The following is a 17081-nucleotide window of genomic DNA, read 5'->3' as shown; positions in this document are numbered from 1 at the left end:
CTCTGCCTCTCACCTCCCACACGTACACTATCTCCCTCTCTCTAAAATAATCTTTAAAACATCTCGAGTGTTGGGAACTTTGTGACTGCCGGGGGGAACGCACAATGGTGCAGCTGCTGTGGGAAACCGTGGATGGTGCTTGAAGGAACTAAGCGCCGAATTAATATATGATCCAGCAATGCCTCTTCTGGGAATATACCCCGAAGGACCAACCGCAGGGTCTTGAAAGTACACGTACACCCATGTTCAGGGCACAGCATTAGTCACAACCGCCTAAAAGCAGAAGCAACTCCAGTGTCCAGGACATGAATGTGTACATGAAATGTCATCTCTACATGTAATGGACTATATTTAGTCTTTTTTAAAAAGGAAGGCTAGGGAAGCCCCGGTGGCCCAGCGGTTTGGCGCCGCCTTCGGCCCAGGGTATGATTGAGTCCCACGTCAGGCTCCCTGCATGGAGCCTGCTTCTCCCTCTACCTGTGCCTCTGCCTCTCTCTGTGTGTCTGTCATGAATAAATAAATAAAATCTTTAAAAAAAAGTTTTACAAAAATAAAATAAAATAAAATAAAATAAAATAAAATAAAATTAAAATAAAATAAAATAAAAAGAAAGGCTATTCTGACACATGCCACAGCGTGGATGAATCTTAAGGACGTTCTGCTGACTGAAATAAGCCAGTCACAAAGGACAAACACTGGACGATCCCACTGAGAGGATGAGGCACCCAGGACAAATCTGTAGAGATGGAAAGTAGACTAGTGGGATCCAGGAGCTGGGGGTAGAGGGGATGGGGAGGGTTGCTTCACAGGTACTGAGTTCCAGATGAGAAAGTTCTGGAGATGGATGGTGGTGATGGTGGCACAGCAGCGTCCATGTATTTGGTGCCACTGAACTGTACACTTAAAAAATAGGATGGTAAGAGCTTATTTCTAGATGAAAATGGGCACTGTCCCTCATGGTGTCCAGAAATTGTGAATGTGGTTAACTGAGACGGGAGGCGCTTCCATCACAGCAAGATGACCGCAGGGGTGACCACGAGGCCATAACATCCTTGGCTGGGCTCAGGGAGTACAGTGGAAGTAACAGGACTTTTCAATGTTAGAAACAATTAAAAAATAATGATTTTAGATCATTTGCCAAAAGAGCAATCAGTGTACTTCCTACAATTTGACTTGTAAAGAAACTGGATTCCAAAGATGATCCAGGGGATCCCTGGGTAGCTCAGCGGTCTGCCGCCTGCCTTAGGTCCAGGGCATGATCCTGGAGACCCAGGATTCAGTCCCGCATCGGGCTCCCTGCATGGAGCCTGCTTCTCCTCTGCCTGTGTCTCTGCCTCTCTCTCTCTGTCTCACGAATAAAAAAATAAAATCTTTAAAAAAAAAAACAAAAAAGAAAAGATGATCCAGCAGCTGGAGAAGTCTGGAAGTCTGTCCATATTCGAGCAGATGAGAGAAGCCCAACCAAAAGTACCGTGACTATCTGTCGGTGACAACTGTGGACTAAACACAAGTTCTTTTAAAGGGGCTCTTTTGAAGACGGTGATTCCGACTTTGGAGGAACCACGGTGATTGGCAGTGGAAGGAATCCCACGTGAAACTCCTCACAGAAAAACTTACAGACTTAAAAAATAGGATGGAAAGTTGTACATCATGTGTAATTTACCACAATTTAAAAAAATAATAAATATTAAAGAAAGAGAAGAAGGAAGACAGGGATCTAGAAAATTAAAACGCCAACCCTGGAGAGCGGTAAGGTGGCGTCCCAGAGAGGCAAGGCAAGAGGACACCAGGAAGGGGTTTCCAACAGTGGCGCTAACACGGCAGCTCCCAGGGCCTCGACGGTGCTCCAGGGAGGGCGGGGGCCCCCAGCAGACGGGTGGGGAGAATTCAGCTAAGGGATAAAGGGGCCACTGCGGCCGTCAAGAAAACAGCTGTGTAAGAAAGGAGTCCACGAACACCTTGGCTCCACAGGAAGCCACGTCACACGAGCACCGATGCCCATTCTCAGGTGTGAGGTCACCACACTGAACAGCTAAATCATCAACCCGAGGGGAAGTCAGTGTCCACCCTGTCAGACCCGAAGTCAACAGTGGAAATATCTGAGAACAGGCAGGAAATTCTTGAAGAAACCACAGGAAAGGTTAAAAATGGTGTCCTGGGGGTGTGAGCTGGATGTGGAGGGGCCATTCTGCTGTTTGGTGTCACGATGCCCCCCCCCCCCTCTTTTTTTTTTAAGATTTACTTAGTTTCCTCCCCATGGGGAAGAGGGAGAGAGACTCTCAGGCTGACTCCATCCCACCACAGAGCCTGACACGGGGCTCGATCTCCCGACACTGAGATCATGACCCGAGCTGAGATCGGGAGTCAGATGCTTGACCGACCCCCCGCCCGGGAGGCCCCTGGTGTCCTAACACTTTGACTGTATCTGACTTTGCTTTGAAAACTCTGGACACACAGCACTTTAGTTAAAAGAAAGTAACCAAAATAAAAGTGACCGGGTTCAAGATCATGGTACGCACCTCGCCGGCAAAAAAGACAGTTCCCTGTATTTCCTCCGCAATGATATCGTAGGCTTCTCCGCTCCCGCCTGTCTTCACGAAGCTGTAGGCCATCTGGATCCAGGGGTCTGTGCTCCACCGAGTGACAAAATACTTGGTGGGGTCTGGGACTTCCTGTGTCACGGGGAAGGAACCAGCACCCAGGATCAGCGGGGGCCTGGGAGGAGCTGCAGCCCGGAGCACAGATACCCAGTCCCGCCTCCTCCAGAAACAGAGATGGTTCCTGGAGGCTCTGACACGGCGCCCCCCACTACACCCCCTGCCCCCCCCACCTGCCAGCTCCCCCCAGGCCCGATGTGTGCTGCGTCCCGTGTCCTGCCCAGGCTCTGCAACCTCCCCCGACATCTCAGGTCTACACCTTGTCTGGCCAGAGACGTCCTTCCCGTCCACCCACCAGGCCGTCACCAGTGCCCTTCCCTTTCCAACACCCGGTATGTGCTGGAGGTGGTGGAAGGAGGGTGTCCAGGCCGGGGGTAGGGAAGCAAGGGGCAGTCCCCAGACAAGCTGGATTCTCAACAGCCTCCTCCATGGAACAGCCATTGGGCGATATGTTCCACATTCACTAAATTTCAAATAATTCTGTGCCTCTGATGAGCACATGAAAGATATCTCTACGGAAACAATGTGCTAAGTTCCAAATAACTAATGTGAAAACAAGTTTTGGGGCAAAACCCCCAAGCTAGGGACTATGGTGAGATGTGATCACATCACATAAGATAAGCAACAACCCGGGTTCCTCTCTTTCTCTAATTTACCTAACTCTTGAGTCATTTCAAATCTTTCTACTCCCACGCCTTTATTTGAGAAAAAAAAAAAAAAAAGAAAAAAAAGCCACGCCATTTACAAATCTCCCGAGACTGTGAGCTTTAGCAAACTGGCAAATATAAAGTACCTAGCTCTGTCTGTGGGGTAGGAGAAAATTCTGGACCGTATCTGTTTGAAAGGAAAGTTTTCAAAGCTTGCTGGGGTTTGGGTTAATACAGGACATAGGGAAAATGCTGAGCCTTTTACATCCTTGGGAAAGAAAGGGGATGTGGTGCTCGCTTCAGCAGCACATCCACTAAAATAGGAACCACACAGAGAAGATTAGCATGGCCTCTGTGCAAGGATGACATGCAAATTTGTGAAGGGTTCCACATTTTGTGCAGTTCCCTAGCAAACAGCCACCCTTTGTGGATTAGCACAGGAGGGGGGAAAAAAAAAGAAAGAAAGAAAAAAGAAAAAGGAGGGCGTGTGCGTGATGCTAGCCAAAAAGGAAGACAATGGTGTGAAAGGTGGCATAGAATATTGCTCTAGGTTCATTTGCGTTCCCCTAAAATTCATATTTTGAAGCTCTAAGCCCCAGTACCTCATAACGGGATGATATTCAAAAAAGGGCCTTGCATGAGGTAATTAAGTTACAGTGAGGTGAAGAGGGTGGGCTGTAGTCCAGTATGACTGGTGTCCTCACGGGAGGAGGAGACTGGGACAGGCCCACAGGCCAGCACAAAGGGAAGACCGTGTGAGTGTGAGGTCACAGGGGAAGGCGGCCACCTGCAGGCCAAGGAGAGAGGCCTCAGAAGACACCAAACGGCCTGCACCCTCCCCCCCCCCCGCCACCCCCCCCCCCCCCCGTGAGAAAACCAACCTCCCCTGCTGAGACCGCCCAGTCTGTTTTGTTACGCAGCCCTAGCCCCCCCAGCACCCCCCACCCCTCACCCAGGGATTTAGGTGGGAAGCTGGACATGGGAATCAGGAGTGACGCAGCCCATGCCTCCATCTCTGGCATCCTCGGTCACGTAAGGATGGCTCGCTAAGCTGACAGCAAGCGTGCCCCGCTCCCCAGGCGTTTCTCTGACCTGCTCCTTGAACAGCTCCCGGAGGGCAGCCATGCACTGCTGCAGCACCTGCTTGTCCTCCAGGGTCCTGATGGACGCCACGGCCTCCCCAGCCACCACGGACATCAGCACGCTGTGCTTCTTCTGTGGACACGGAAGGCAACGGCCCTTTACACTTTCTGCTTTCAGTCCACGAGCCCCTAACTGCCTGATCCAACAGGGAGGGACCTCGTTCTCACAAATCTCCCTCCTTCCTCCTGCCCCCCATCCTCATCTCAATCACCAGCCCACTCCCCTCACAAAACGCATGATGCAGCTGTACATCTTGTTGTTTGCGGCTGAAAGGCTCAGGAAGAAATATAAATATCAAAGCCAGGGTGCTCTTGGCTTTTCCCTTATAAGAACTTGTTCTAGAAGAAACATAAGGAGATGGGGAAGGAAAACCTGCAGATAAAATCAGGGGGGAAAACTTTCTCGAATGGTGAAGACATTTCGTCCATGGTTCCCGAGTGAAACCGCTTAAGATGAAGTTTCTTGGAAGGAAGAAGAAAAGGGAACAGGAGGGTGACTCTTTTACGTGACCTCCAGGGTCCATCCCCAGTCCCAGACACACCGCTCCCTCGCCTGTGTCCCCCAGTCACATCTGCCAACCCGAGCCTCCTCCTCCCCCTCCTCCTCCTCCGGGCCCCTCACACCCACCCTTCACCAAGCCCGAAATCTTGCACTTTCCACAAGCAACTTAACCTATCCCCCGGGGAGCACCGTGAGCACTGGATACTGGGGCTCCTACAGGCCCAAGCAGGCCGCCAGCACCCGAACACAGACCCAGAGCGGCCACCACGTCCACGGGTGCCTGAGCCTGGCCAAATGCTAAACGGTAGCGAGGAGATTCAAACCGCACTTCACCGATGATTTTACCTGGGGATCCATGTCATAGAACACAGCAAAGAGGCCCCGCTTGCTGGCACTGGGAGGAACGTGACCAAAGAAGTCAGCCCCTTGAACTTTACTGTCCCAGAATCTGTACGGGAATTGCAAGGCAATCTGGAAAGTGAGCAAGAGAAAGATGGTTAAGAGTTTCTGGAAGCGGAAGTCCAGCAATCTCTAAGAAGCAACCTATAGTTCTTAACTAGAGCCATGAGCAAAAAACCCAAACCCAAATGCTCCCTGTTCCCATGCGCCTGCCTCGTCTGCTCTCTCGTGAGCACCTGGCTTTTTGTGCCATTCAGTGCCCTCCGCCATAATGGACCCCCAACAGCCACTAGGCTAACCTCAAGATGCAAAGCATCCCTGAGACCACGGGGAGGGCTGCCAGCACTTCCTGCAGCTCTGGCACATGCCTGCTAGAGAAGATTCTAAAGGCAGAGGAAGTGAAACTCTCTCCTCACTGGGATCAATTAATGGAGGGGAGGTGTGAAAAGCAGCAAAAACAAAAACAAAAACACCACACACACACACAGACACACACACACACACACACACACACGAACTACTCCATTTACATGTTCATATGCCAAGTTCAAATTCTGAATGGCAAGATTCATTTTCCTAATGTCAAAAGTCAGACCGCAGCCAGCTCTCCTCCTCTCGTTTTGATAACATCCTTTCCTATGCTTCCTGGGGAATTATTCACAAGGGAAGAAAATCTTCGAATTCTATCTGGATTAAAAAATGACCCACTACTTCCCAAGACCAGAAATGAAGGCACTCCCGTCACCAGACTCGAATCCCTTCAGTGCTGAGGCCCCGGTAATGCAGTCACCTTTTCTTTTTTTCTTTTTTTTTTTTTTTTTAATGATAGTCACACAGAGAAAGAGAGAGAGAGGCAGAGACAGGCAGAGGGAGAAGCAGGCTCCATGCACCGGGAGCCCGACGTGGGATTCGATCCCGGGTCTCCAGGATGGCGCCCTGGGCCAAAGGCAGGCGCCAAACCGCTGCGCCACCCAGGGATCCCTGCAGTCACCTTTTCAATGATGCCCGCGCCCAGGCTGTTGATGGCCTTCATCTTCTTGTCTGACAGCGGTGGGTTAAAGTGAATGGCACCCTTCTGCAGCAAGGCCAAGGGGACAGTCACTAGTACCTGAGAGAGAAAATGAACAGTTTAACACACAGAAGCAACTGAACCTACCACCACCACCACCACCACCACCACCATCACCACCACTCAGTGGGTTCATTACCAGGAAAGTCTCAACACCCACAGGACAGTCCTCTCTGTCGCCAATCGTGAGACGGTCACCACCCCACGTTACTGGGAAGAACCTGGGCTGCCCTGTACAGGGTGGCAGGGTGTTCACTGCAAAAGGGTGCCTGGCTGTGCAGAAGCGGCATCCACTTGGAAGAATGTTGGGAAAGAAGAGTCAGTAGACCGCAGTCCTGGAAAGCAGGACCGTAAGAGGAGACGGCCCTAAATATGGATCCAAAGAACTCTTTCTAACATGCGGTCAATATCTGCCCTACTAACCTCAAAGCACTGGGGTGATGCTTAACGTGAAAACTCTTACAATATACACTGATATGCTTCATAAATGGTAAAGTACCTCAAAAATATTACAGATTATTACAATCACATAGAGCCACAAACAGTTTTTTAAAGGACAAAACAGGCACTTGGGTGGCTCAGTGGCTGAGCACCTGCCTTTGGCTCAGGGTGTGATCTGGGATCGAGTTCCACATCGGGCTGCCCGCAGGGGGCCTGCTTCTCCCTCTGCCTGTGTCTCTGCCTCTCTCTCTGTGTCTCTCATGAATAAATAAATAAAATCTTAAAAGAAAAAAAAAAATCATTCAGGAGAGCTGAAGTAACAGATGCTAACAGAGCCTTCAAGAATCACTCTCAAAGTCCCACCACAAAACCCGGCCATGGAAGAGCTGCTGTCTCTCCATATAATCAGGAGCTTTCTGGCTCTAGAACCACATCACCACAGTCACGGTCAAAAGCCATCACACCTGCTGTGAGCTCCAGAATCACGCTGCTCACAGAAAAGCTCCAGCAGCACAATGGGTTCCTCATGCTCCCCTTGTGGCTGCTGAGGGGAGCCTGGAACCTCCACCGGCCGCACTGCAGAAGGACCCAACATCCGGACCATTATGCTTGTCAGACACAAAGCAAAAGTCAGACCATACCTTCCAAGCCTCACGCTGGTGCGTCTGAGTGGCTGGACCATTCAGTATTTAGAGCCTCAGCCGCTAGGGAGTCTAGGAAGCGCGGGGGGGTGTGTCTACCTCTATCTACAGTGTAGGACAGCACAGCCGGAGGAGCACTCACGGCAATGAATGCCAAGCACCCCATCTACCCTAGCCCTCAACCAAAGATTTAGTTCTCTGGCCTGAACCCCAACACCAGGATCCCAGGAAGGCCAGAGTTCTTCCTGTGATTGTGTCACTATTTTCTGCCACAGGGAACTTTGATAAAGTATAAAGCATTTTCTCTGTCAGCATCATGAAAAAAAAAAAAGAAAGAAAAAAAGTGTGTGGGGGTGGAGGGACAGTTTCTTGAATGTGTAAGAACTTCAAGGAAATAAGATCTAGAGATTTTCCCAACAACAAAAAAGCTTTCAAAAGCACATGAGCTTAGGTAAACAAACAGGCGAAAGAGATGAACACACCTTGCCCAGGGACCCACACCAGATCTCAGGTCAGTGCAGGTCTCGGGGCAGGCGGCCTCGAGGCCGCACTACGGTTTGTCAAAATGTTTATCATGTTGGGGTGGAAATCTTTCACTTGTTTATAAGTTGGGGAAACTTCCGATTCAAACCACGTGCTGTGTGTAGACCACCATAAAAATCAAAATACTTCCAATACGCTTTGGAGCAGATTTTGGGGCACAGCTATGCCCTCATATCCCTGGAGAGCTGGATCCAAAGAAAGAAGGGTCAGGCAGGGGGTGACCCAGCAGGCAGAGGTCAAGCCTTCCACTGACTTGCAATTTTAAAAAGAGGTATTCTAAAAAAAATTTTCTTTACCGCTAGGAGGAGCCTTAGATACTACCCTGATTCTCACTTTGGGGCTCAAAGAGGGCTTGGTCCACACTGGCCACAAGGTGGTCTTACCCGGGGAGCTTTACAAACGTGAACAGACGGATTCCCTGAGAATGTGTGTGGGGTGGGGTTCTGTAGTCTGTCTTTTCCCAGGTGAGTGTGATGTGGGCCAGGCCTGAGAACCACCAACAGGCCAAAGACTCATCGAGCCGCCCCTAGGGATCCCGGGCAGGAACAGAGGGCCCACCCCGCGGGCTCATACACTAGACCCCGTCTCTTCGTCTGACACGCAATCCTTCACTTCTGTGTGAGGAGCACGGACGGTGGAGTACTCCTAGATCAGAAAAATGCAGGACACAGCTAACCTGGGGCCCCGTCACAGTCTGTCGGTTGTACATTTAGGTCCTCGTCTCAGACAAAACTAAACCGAAATTAACTTATGGGGCTTATGAATCCCCCTCCCCTCCAAGTAAGCACCTCTGCGCTCCGACGCCACGGGAACTTCCGTGTGATGTCACACAGCATCGCACCTCCCACTGTCCACCCACCCAAGTTGTTCACAAAAGAGTCCAATAATATAGAAGTACTCCTGCCATTTCAAAATGAAAACAAGAGCTGTCTTGAATTGAAAAATGATTCCATGGCAAAACAAACAAACAAACAAAAAAGAAAAAACCCCACCACTACCTTGGAAAGTATGAATCCTGAACAATTTTTTTTTTTTTGTAATGCACAACTTCAGAGCCTTTCACACACTCATTATTTAACCCAAAAAGCAGACTACATTATATAATACTTTTCAAACTCATCTGGCCAAAGGATTTCTTTTCTTATTTAACTCTCAGGACTGATGTACATAGAACCCACTTTGAGAAACACTTTTTGGAATTCCATCTACCATGAATCTAGACAGAGATTGATTAAATCAGATCTGCAGATCCACACATAACTGAACGGAGATAGGTAACTCTTCAGGCCTCAAGGCTCCGGGCAGATCGGCAAAGGGCAAACTTCTTGGTGGAAAACAGACCCTCAGGCCCTGGAGGCAGCACCTAGCAAAATTCTAGCACCTACCTTTTGTGCCGTACACCCTGTCCCATCCGTAATGGTAACCTGCACTTCATCTCCAGAATAATCAATGCTCTGTACCTGCTCAAGAAAAACAATCATGAAAGCCAAGAGGCAGGGAGCCACAGATCCAGGATCCCCTCCTGTCTCCAAGCATCCAAAGAATCATCTCCCGGCACTCAGTGATCTAAATAACATTTACAGCTTACTTCAGGCAACTACCATTCAGTCATTTAAATTTATGAACACTTTGTCAGAATCTGGGAAATCTTTATAAGACAGTCTAAAGTGAAATACACACATAAATCACCATCTCTGTGATTAGAGGGATACACAACACAAAAGCACAGGACGACGATGCGAAGGGAAAATTTTAGAGAGAAAATAGATGCGCCGTGGCAGGGAGGTCGTGAGACTCCTGCACCTGTTATTAGTAACGAAGATGCATCTGAGCCCCTGTAACTTCCCAACAGTGGGGTTCTCATGAACAAGGTCAAAGCAAACACCTGTCTCCTGTGTAAGCCACGTGCCCCAAACTCCGCATTCTCCAAACGCGAGGCCAAAGCAGAGCGGCCCCTCCCCGCCGCTCCCTACTCACCGGAGACTCGAGCCGAATGTCCAGGCCTTCTGCCAGTTTCTCAAGGATAACGGAGTAGCCAGGTGTTAGCAGAGTGTGGTCACCAGCAAACTGGGCAAAGAATTCGTTGTGGTCCCAGGAGCGAGCAGATACCTGGAAAACAATGTGTAGGAGAGTTTATTTTATTTTTTTATTATTATTTATTTTTATTTTATTTTATTTTTTTAAACTCTGCCCCCCCCTGCAATGTAGAACTTGAACTCACGACCCCAAGATCAAGAGTAGCATGCTGTACTGAGCCAGCCAGTTGCTCCAGGAAAGCTTATTTTAGAATTAAAAGGTAGACAGGAGGGCCTCCTGGGTGGCCCAGTGAGTAGAGTATCATCTGCCTTCAACTCAGGTCGTGATCCCAGGGTCCTGGGATCGAGCCCCGCATCAGGCTCTCTGCTCAGCGGGGAGCCTGCTTCTCTCTCTCCCTCTGCCTGCCACTCCCCTTGCTTGTGCTCTATGTCAAATCAATAAATAAGATCTTAAAAACAAAAACAGGGGATCCCTGGGTGGCACAGCGGTTTGGTGCCTGCCTTTGGCCCCGGGCGCGATCCTGGAGACCCGGGATCAAATCCCACGTCAGGCTCCCGGTGCATGGAGCCTGCTTCTCCCTCTGCCTATGTCTCCACCTCTCTCTCTCTCTCTCTCTATGTGACTACCATAAATAAATAAAATAAAAAAAAGTTAAAAAAAAAGGGTAGACATAATTTGGGCATGGTTACCGCTGCTTGATAAAAACACAAGGTATATTATATGTCAAAAATCTTGGAAAAGAAGAATTCAAGGAGTAGAACTGCATCTGAACAATCCATCTATAGACATGCCAACTATCTGTCTTCAACGTGGCATCTCCAAAGAGGCCGAAACCCGGCATGATTTTGGAAGACAGTGTTATTCCAATGGCAGGGAAGAATCGAAAGCAAACGGAGGTCCTGATCTCGACAGCAGGTCGGGGTCCTCCGTGGAGCCTCTATTCAAAACACAGATCTGATGATCAAGACCACAGTGGCTGTATGAGCGGGGTGAGTTTAAATTTATTTCGGAGAAACACACAGACCACAACAGCAAGCCGCTCTATCTTTGGTCTCTGGAGAACTGTGTTCTCTGACCACCAGGGCTCCAGAGAAATGCCTGCAGGGCAACGGAGCGCAGGGGAAGGAGGGCGGTGAGCACCCCCCCACACACACACTGGCCCAAGCAGCCCCAGGCCCTCCGGCACCTGCTCAACTTGCTGAGCTGCTTTGCAACATGCATTATCTGAGGGAAGGTTTCTCCTGCTTTCAAAACAAAAGTCTCACCCAAGGTAGGGTGAATAAGCTCAGAAGTCATGGTTTTTGAACTTCCCAACAGCAGAACCAGTATTTCCTGTTTACCCAAACCTGTCTGGGTTCAGAATTTAGCTGCATCACGGAGACACAGACACCCAACACCAGCTCAGTCACACCTGCTGGAGGCTGCTGCCACAGGCATACTCCAGGTTACTGAGGTGGAAGTGAAGCACCTGTTCCTCGAGGTCACTGAACTGGATGCCAGACTCCTTAATAAAAGCTTTGTAGATCTCTTCTATCTTTTCTGCAAAGGCAAGGGAGCAAAGCAGAGAAAACAGCTGTCATATCGTTCCCCAATTCCTCATCCTCTGCCTTCCACCCCCTGCAACCCCGCCAAACCCCCGACTTCTGGAGTCGCTTCCCAAGTAAACCCCTGGAGTTGGGGGGGAGGTTGGGGGAGGGTGAGGACATCTTGATAAGGTTGGTTTCACTCAGGAAGGAAAAGCTTATCTTAACTGGAAACAAAGAATGTAGGTAGGCTCTGTATCATCAACTATGTTTCGTTTCTGCCTGGTTGAAAAACTTTTTTTTGGGGGGGGGGTCAAGGTTGGGGTGGTGGGGGTGGAGGGAGTATCCCTGTCCCCCCAGAGAAAGCTCCTCTTCTCTTTCTGGTCCTACTGTGACCACCTAAGGTCAACTTCTTAGAATGTCTCCCCTCGACGAACAGACCTATGAGAGACTACTGGCTGTATTCTCTCCAACAAAACAAGAATAATCCATCCCGAGCTCTGTCAGCTCAGCTTTCTCTGGCTCAATACCTCTTAATTGCTGGTTTTCTACTCCCTGTGTAATAAATTCCAAAGCCCACAGCCAGACAACGCGAGCACATTTCGAGCCTTTCCAAAGATAGCACCTACTACCTGCCGGCTACACGCTCTGCTGAGTGGTGGCTGAGTCTCTTCCTGGTAAATTCCAACCAGGGGAGGCCTGCTGCTGCTGTTTCCCCCACCCCAACCCCGAGCCGGGGCTCCCCCACCCCAGCCCAGGCCCCCTCACTGTCCAGCATTACCTGGCCACCACTGGTCTTGGGAATCCTGCTCGCTTGCAACCCCGACATTCATCCACCCATGCAACTGGAACTTTCAGCTACACATACACACAAGCCCTGTGGCATCAGTTCAGTTCTTGTCTGAGATTCCCTTTTGGGGGCGGGGGGGAGGGAAGGGAGGAGGCTCGTGTCTGACAGATGGTAAGAATCCTAGCACAGAGCCCTTCTTCAGAACCTTCGAGGTGAGGACCACCAGCCCACACGTACACTGCAGAGACTCAAAGCTTCGATCAAGCCTGTGCATTTGCTTAAGTAGAAATGGAACTGAAAATGAGTTAAGAAAAAAAATTTTTGACAGCTCCAGACTCTCATTAAAATCTTCCATTCTAAAAAAAAAAAAAAAAAAAAAACTTCCATTCTGAGGCTACACCGTATAAGGGGATGACCATGGCCCCTCTAGATCTGAGCCAAGCTTCTGCCCCCAGACCACAGGGCCTTTTAGCTTTCATTACCAACTTGTGGTCCCATTCCTGCCTCCTGCTGTGTGGTTTCTATTTTCCTTTAGGTTTTGTAGATTTGGGAAGAACCAAGATTGCTAGAAGAGTATATAAAATTAAGTATAAACAGATTGGGAGAAGACTTAATGCGAGTTTTTATGTAAAATACATTTAAAAGCTTTAGTACATATGCTTTGTGAAATTAACTCTAGCTTCTTAGTATTTATATTTGGGTGTTTTCAGCTAAGTGCTACTTAGGTGTAATCTCAGACAGCTCAGATACTACCGGGCAGGATAGAACTAGAACCTGACACAGTTGGTGTTGTAGATCCTCCCTTGATCATTTTTGTTAAGTAAGGCCAAGACAAGGCGATTAACTTTTTTATCTGGTGGCCCAGAAAGGAAGGGTGAAGAGATAGTCCCTGCAACTGAGACATTTACCCCAAGCAGTGAGGGAGCAGACATCAGGATAAAGAACTAAGAAGCCTTAGAAGGATACATACAGTTGAAGCAAAATAACATCCTGCGGACAGAGTTCAAATGATCACACTTTCAGAAACCCCGACCTGCCACTACAAGTGAATCCATTCAGGCCATAAAAATTGTTGGTTAAATAAACATCAATTTGGGACGCCTGGGTGGCTCAGCGGTTGAGTGTCTGCCTTTGGCTCAGGGTGTGATCCCAGTTCCGGGATCGAGTCCCACATCAGGCTCCCTGCGAGGAGCCTGCTTCTCCTTCTGTGTCTCTGCCTCTCTCTGTGTCTCTCATGAATAAATAAGTAAAATCTTAAAAAAATAAACATCAATTTAAGAAGCAGTATGGTCAAATCTCAGCTAGCACCCTCACGGAAATGAGATGTTACACAGTCAAGTTTTCAAAAGAGTACAACTGGGTATCTTTTGGTTCACTTAGTACCAAAGCTTAACGATCATGAATTAAAAATTCCAAATTGTAATAATGCGTTCTCGCATTTTCATACAAAACATACTGAAAAAAATTTCAACCCACTATCCCCCAAAAAGGAGAAAAGAAATCCCAGCATACAGAAACTCTTTTGATCTAGAAAGGACCTTATGTAGTGACTATTCAGATGGAGCCTAGAATAAGTTTCCTTAAAAGCAAGCTCCTTGGGGATCTCTGGGTGGCTCAGCAGTTTAGCGCCTGCCTTTGGCCCAGGGTGTGATCCTGGAGTCCTGGGGATCGAGTCCCATGTTGGGCTCCCTTCCCTGCATGGGGCCTGCTTCTCCCTCTGCCTGTGTCTCTGCCTCTCTCTCTGTGTCTCTCATGAATAAATAAATAAAATCTTTAAAAAAATTAAAAAAGCAAGCTCCTCTGGAAAACTGAGAATTAAACATTTAAATAATTAAACATCAGCTATTTTCTGCAAAGTAAGATCTGTGTGTGTCCGTGCGCACAAGCCTCTGAAGGTCCTTGAAGTTCTGCTCCACAGAGCACAACAGTGGAGAGTAGAAATCAGCCCAAAAGCAACGCTCCCAGGACTCTTCCTTCATGTGTGTTAGATTTTTACCATAAGCTCTACACCCATGGTGGGGCCTGACCTCATGACCCAGAGAACGTGTCAATCTCTACCGTCTGAGCCAGCCGGGTGGCCCCTCGCAGGCGCCTCTTATTGCAGACTTCCAGCCGCACAGGTGGCTGCTGCTGCTGCTGCTGCTGCTGCTCACCCGGCTGGGGTGACAAGGAGACTCCGAAGGAACATTCAGAAGGCCATTGTCCCATACCTCCTAAAGGAACATCTTGGAGCTGAGTCTTATCCTTTCTCCACTCAGAGACAACATCCAAGAGAGCATTAAAATGAAAGTCCATGCGCTTGTCAATGGTGGGGTCAGTTATTCTTCCACCTTCCTGAATTAAGTCACATCTCTCTCCAAATTTATGCATGCTGATGCCAAGCTTCAAAATAATAAGAATAAGAAGGTGAAAATTTTCCCGGGAAAAAATACTTACAGGTTCTAAGCTGAAATTAGACAGAGCTCTCATGGAGAAAATGGTCTAGTATCTCTCGAAGATAAAGCTAAATACGCTTCCTGGGCACTGGCAGCAGAGGAAGGCAGTGAGAAAGGAGCATGAGACCTTATTTTAGGAGAAAGTGAGGTGACAGCAACAGCGCCCATGCCATGCACTCTCCAGCTTCTCGGGCAGTATTTATTAATGTGTTGGATGCTACGGCTGTGCACTGCCTCTCCTTGCTCTGACGTTCCCGCCCCGTTGTGGACTGTCATGTAAATGAACACACAACCACACAAACGCTCGTGGAAGGTGATGCTGAATTTACCGTCAATAAATATTTCAGAAAAAAACCTTGGGCCTACCGGGTCTTCAAGAAACTACAGAGGGAACAAAAACAAACAAAAAACAAAAAACAAAAAAAAACTATGGAGGGTTGCCTGAAAAAAGACAGGATATGCTCAGTTAAGATTGACTCTCAGATAAGCAATGAGTAGTTTGGGTTTTGGTGTTTGTTTTTTTAATACTATAAGCATGTTCCAAATATTGCACCCAAAACATCCCATGTAATATTTGGGACATACTTATCCGAAAAAAACTCCTTGTTGTTTGTCCAAAAGTCGAAGTTAGCTGGGCATCCTGCCCAGCTATTTATTTGCTCCATCTGGCAACCCTAAAATGATGAGCTAATCAAGTGGTCTGCAAATAACACACAAATATAATTAAAGATCTTAGGAAACAAATCTTTTATGTACTCTAAGTTCCACCTTCTCAGAAAGGAAGAACAGTATTTTTGACTTTTCAGAGGGGATGAGGCGGCTAGAAATCATTTGGGTGTTGTTCTGTATTATCTAAAAGCATTATTCATACTACACACAAGCAAACTGAGACAATGTTTTCTTCTGATTATCTACAACACAAATCTTAAAGAAACCCACTTGTTCACACATTAGGGCTACTGGGTTGTTGATACAGCCATTGACAATCTGGGCTCCTCTTCCCACTGTGACGCCTTTAAATGATTTATCATCCCATACTCGGCCTCCAATTCTGTCTTTGGCTTCCAGGACAGTTACCTAAAAAGACAGGTAATCAGGGAAGCTAAATAGGATAGAATAACCATATGAAATGCAGTACTATAAATGCAGAATGGCATGCAGTTAACTAAGTTCCATAGTTGGTTAATTATTCTATCACTTGAGAAAAAACTTTTAAAAGAATGCAGGGGGAACAGAAGCCAAAGTAGACGTTAAACCATCCGGCTTTCAGCAAGGAGTCAGTGAGTGGTCTGCTGGAGAAATCCCTCAAACTGTCTCCTCTCCAATCCCATAATGGTAAGATCTGATGAACCAGCACACTGAGTGGACTCTGAAAGCTTTCACTTAATACTATTCCACAAATTGAAAAGCACTATAAGAAACCAGATTAACGAGGTGATTTTATCCTATAAAGCATCTCTGTATGCAGCAAAATGCCTTTAGCATTGCAAATAGGCCTTAACTTCCCTAAGATAGGACTACTGTCAAAAATAAAATTCTATTTTATCAATCATACAATCCAAGTATGACCTTGTGGCCTTGGCCTAAGCAGGCTGGCCCCACATCCCCAAATTTCGGATGGCATGAGGAGCTGCTGGCAGCGGACAGCCCTGGGACTAGGAGCGTGACACTTTCCTGGGTTGCAGTACCCAGGGAAAAGGTGAATCCAACTCAGCACAGGGCCAGTCATTTCATTTCTGGATCCGAACAGCACCCCTTCAACTTGTTTAAGGAGCTTCCCCAAGTTAACCATCTTGGTCCCTCAGGGGACTCTCTTTCCTCACTGAGAAGGATGGGTGGTCTCTGGGGTCTCCCTCACCACCTGGCGAGAGAAAGCGGAGGACAGGAAGGATCCTCTGAGTATTCTCATTCCTCATTTTCTCTGACAAGGAAGGTTACCACCAGAGGTTCAAACCTTCTACACCCTCTTTCTCTGACTTCATTCGGAATAACACAGACCCAGCCATTTCTACTTTTAAGAGGAAGGCAGGATATTAAAGACAGCCCCCTAGACTTCGGATATTAATAACGTTTCCCATAACATCATCCTTGAGTTTTCCAAACAATAACAAACAAGAGATCTTGGCCCTAATATCTAATGCATGAATAAATAGATGCTCAATTAAAACTCGTCCTAGCAGGCCGCCTGGGAGGCTCAGTCAGTTAAGCGTCTGCCTCCGATTCAGATCATGATCTCAGGGTCCTGGGATCAAGCC

General features: G+C 48.0%; 1 protein-coding gene and 2 non-coding genes across 4 annotated transcripts in view; 2 read left to right on the top strand and 1 right to left on the bottom strand.

Moving 5' to 3' along the window:
• KDM1B (lysine demethylase 1B) overlaps positions 1 to 17081 on the bottom strand; it is a 60096-nt gene that overhangs the window by 3773 nt on the left and 39242 nt on the right. For both annotated transcript variants that reach the window (XM_025443722.3, XM_025443730.3), the window contains exons 12-20: positions 15766 to 15903; positions 14602 to 14773; positions 11490 to 11617; positions 10019 to 10150; positions 9427 to 9501; positions 6339 to 6455; positions 5294 to 5419; positions 4397 to 4519; positions 2520 to 2672 (exon numbers count right to left, since the gene is read on the bottom strand). In XM_025443722.3, coding sequence (XP_025299507.1) covers positions 2520 to 2672; positions 4397 to 4519; positions 5294 to 5419; positions 6339 to 6455; positions 9427 to 9501; positions 10019 to 10150; positions 11490 to 11617; positions 14602 to 14773; positions 15766 to 15903 — 1164 coding nt within the window. The remainder of the gene's footprint in view (positions 1 to 2519; positions 2673 to 4396; positions 4520 to 5293; positions 5420 to 6338; positions 6456 to 9426; positions 9502 to 10018; positions 10151 to 11489; positions 11618 to 14601; positions 14774 to 15765; positions 15904 to 17081) is intronic.
• On the top strand, positions 922 to 1052 carry LOC112660038 (small nucleolar RNA SNORA1). The gene has a single exon (XR_003136655.1). It is a non-coding gene; the product is annotated as a small nucleolar RNA SNORA1 (small nucleolar RNA).
• LOC112660012 (U6 spliceosomal RNA) lies at positions 3595 to 3701 on the top strand. The gene has a single exon (XR_003136641.1). It is a non-coding gene; the product is annotated as a U6 spliceosomal RNA (small nuclear RNA).

Source organism: Canis lupus, chromosome 35 (assembly GCF_003254725.2).
Source record: "Canis lupus dingo isolate Sandy chromosome 35, ASM325472v2, whole genome shotgun sequence".
Classification (NCBI taxonomy): Eukaryota; Metazoa; Chordata; class Mammalia; order Carnivora; family Canidae; genus Canis; species Canis lupus.
The sequence above is the reverse complement of the archived record's forward strand: the minus strand, read 5'-3'. Positions and strand labels throughout refer to the sequence as shown.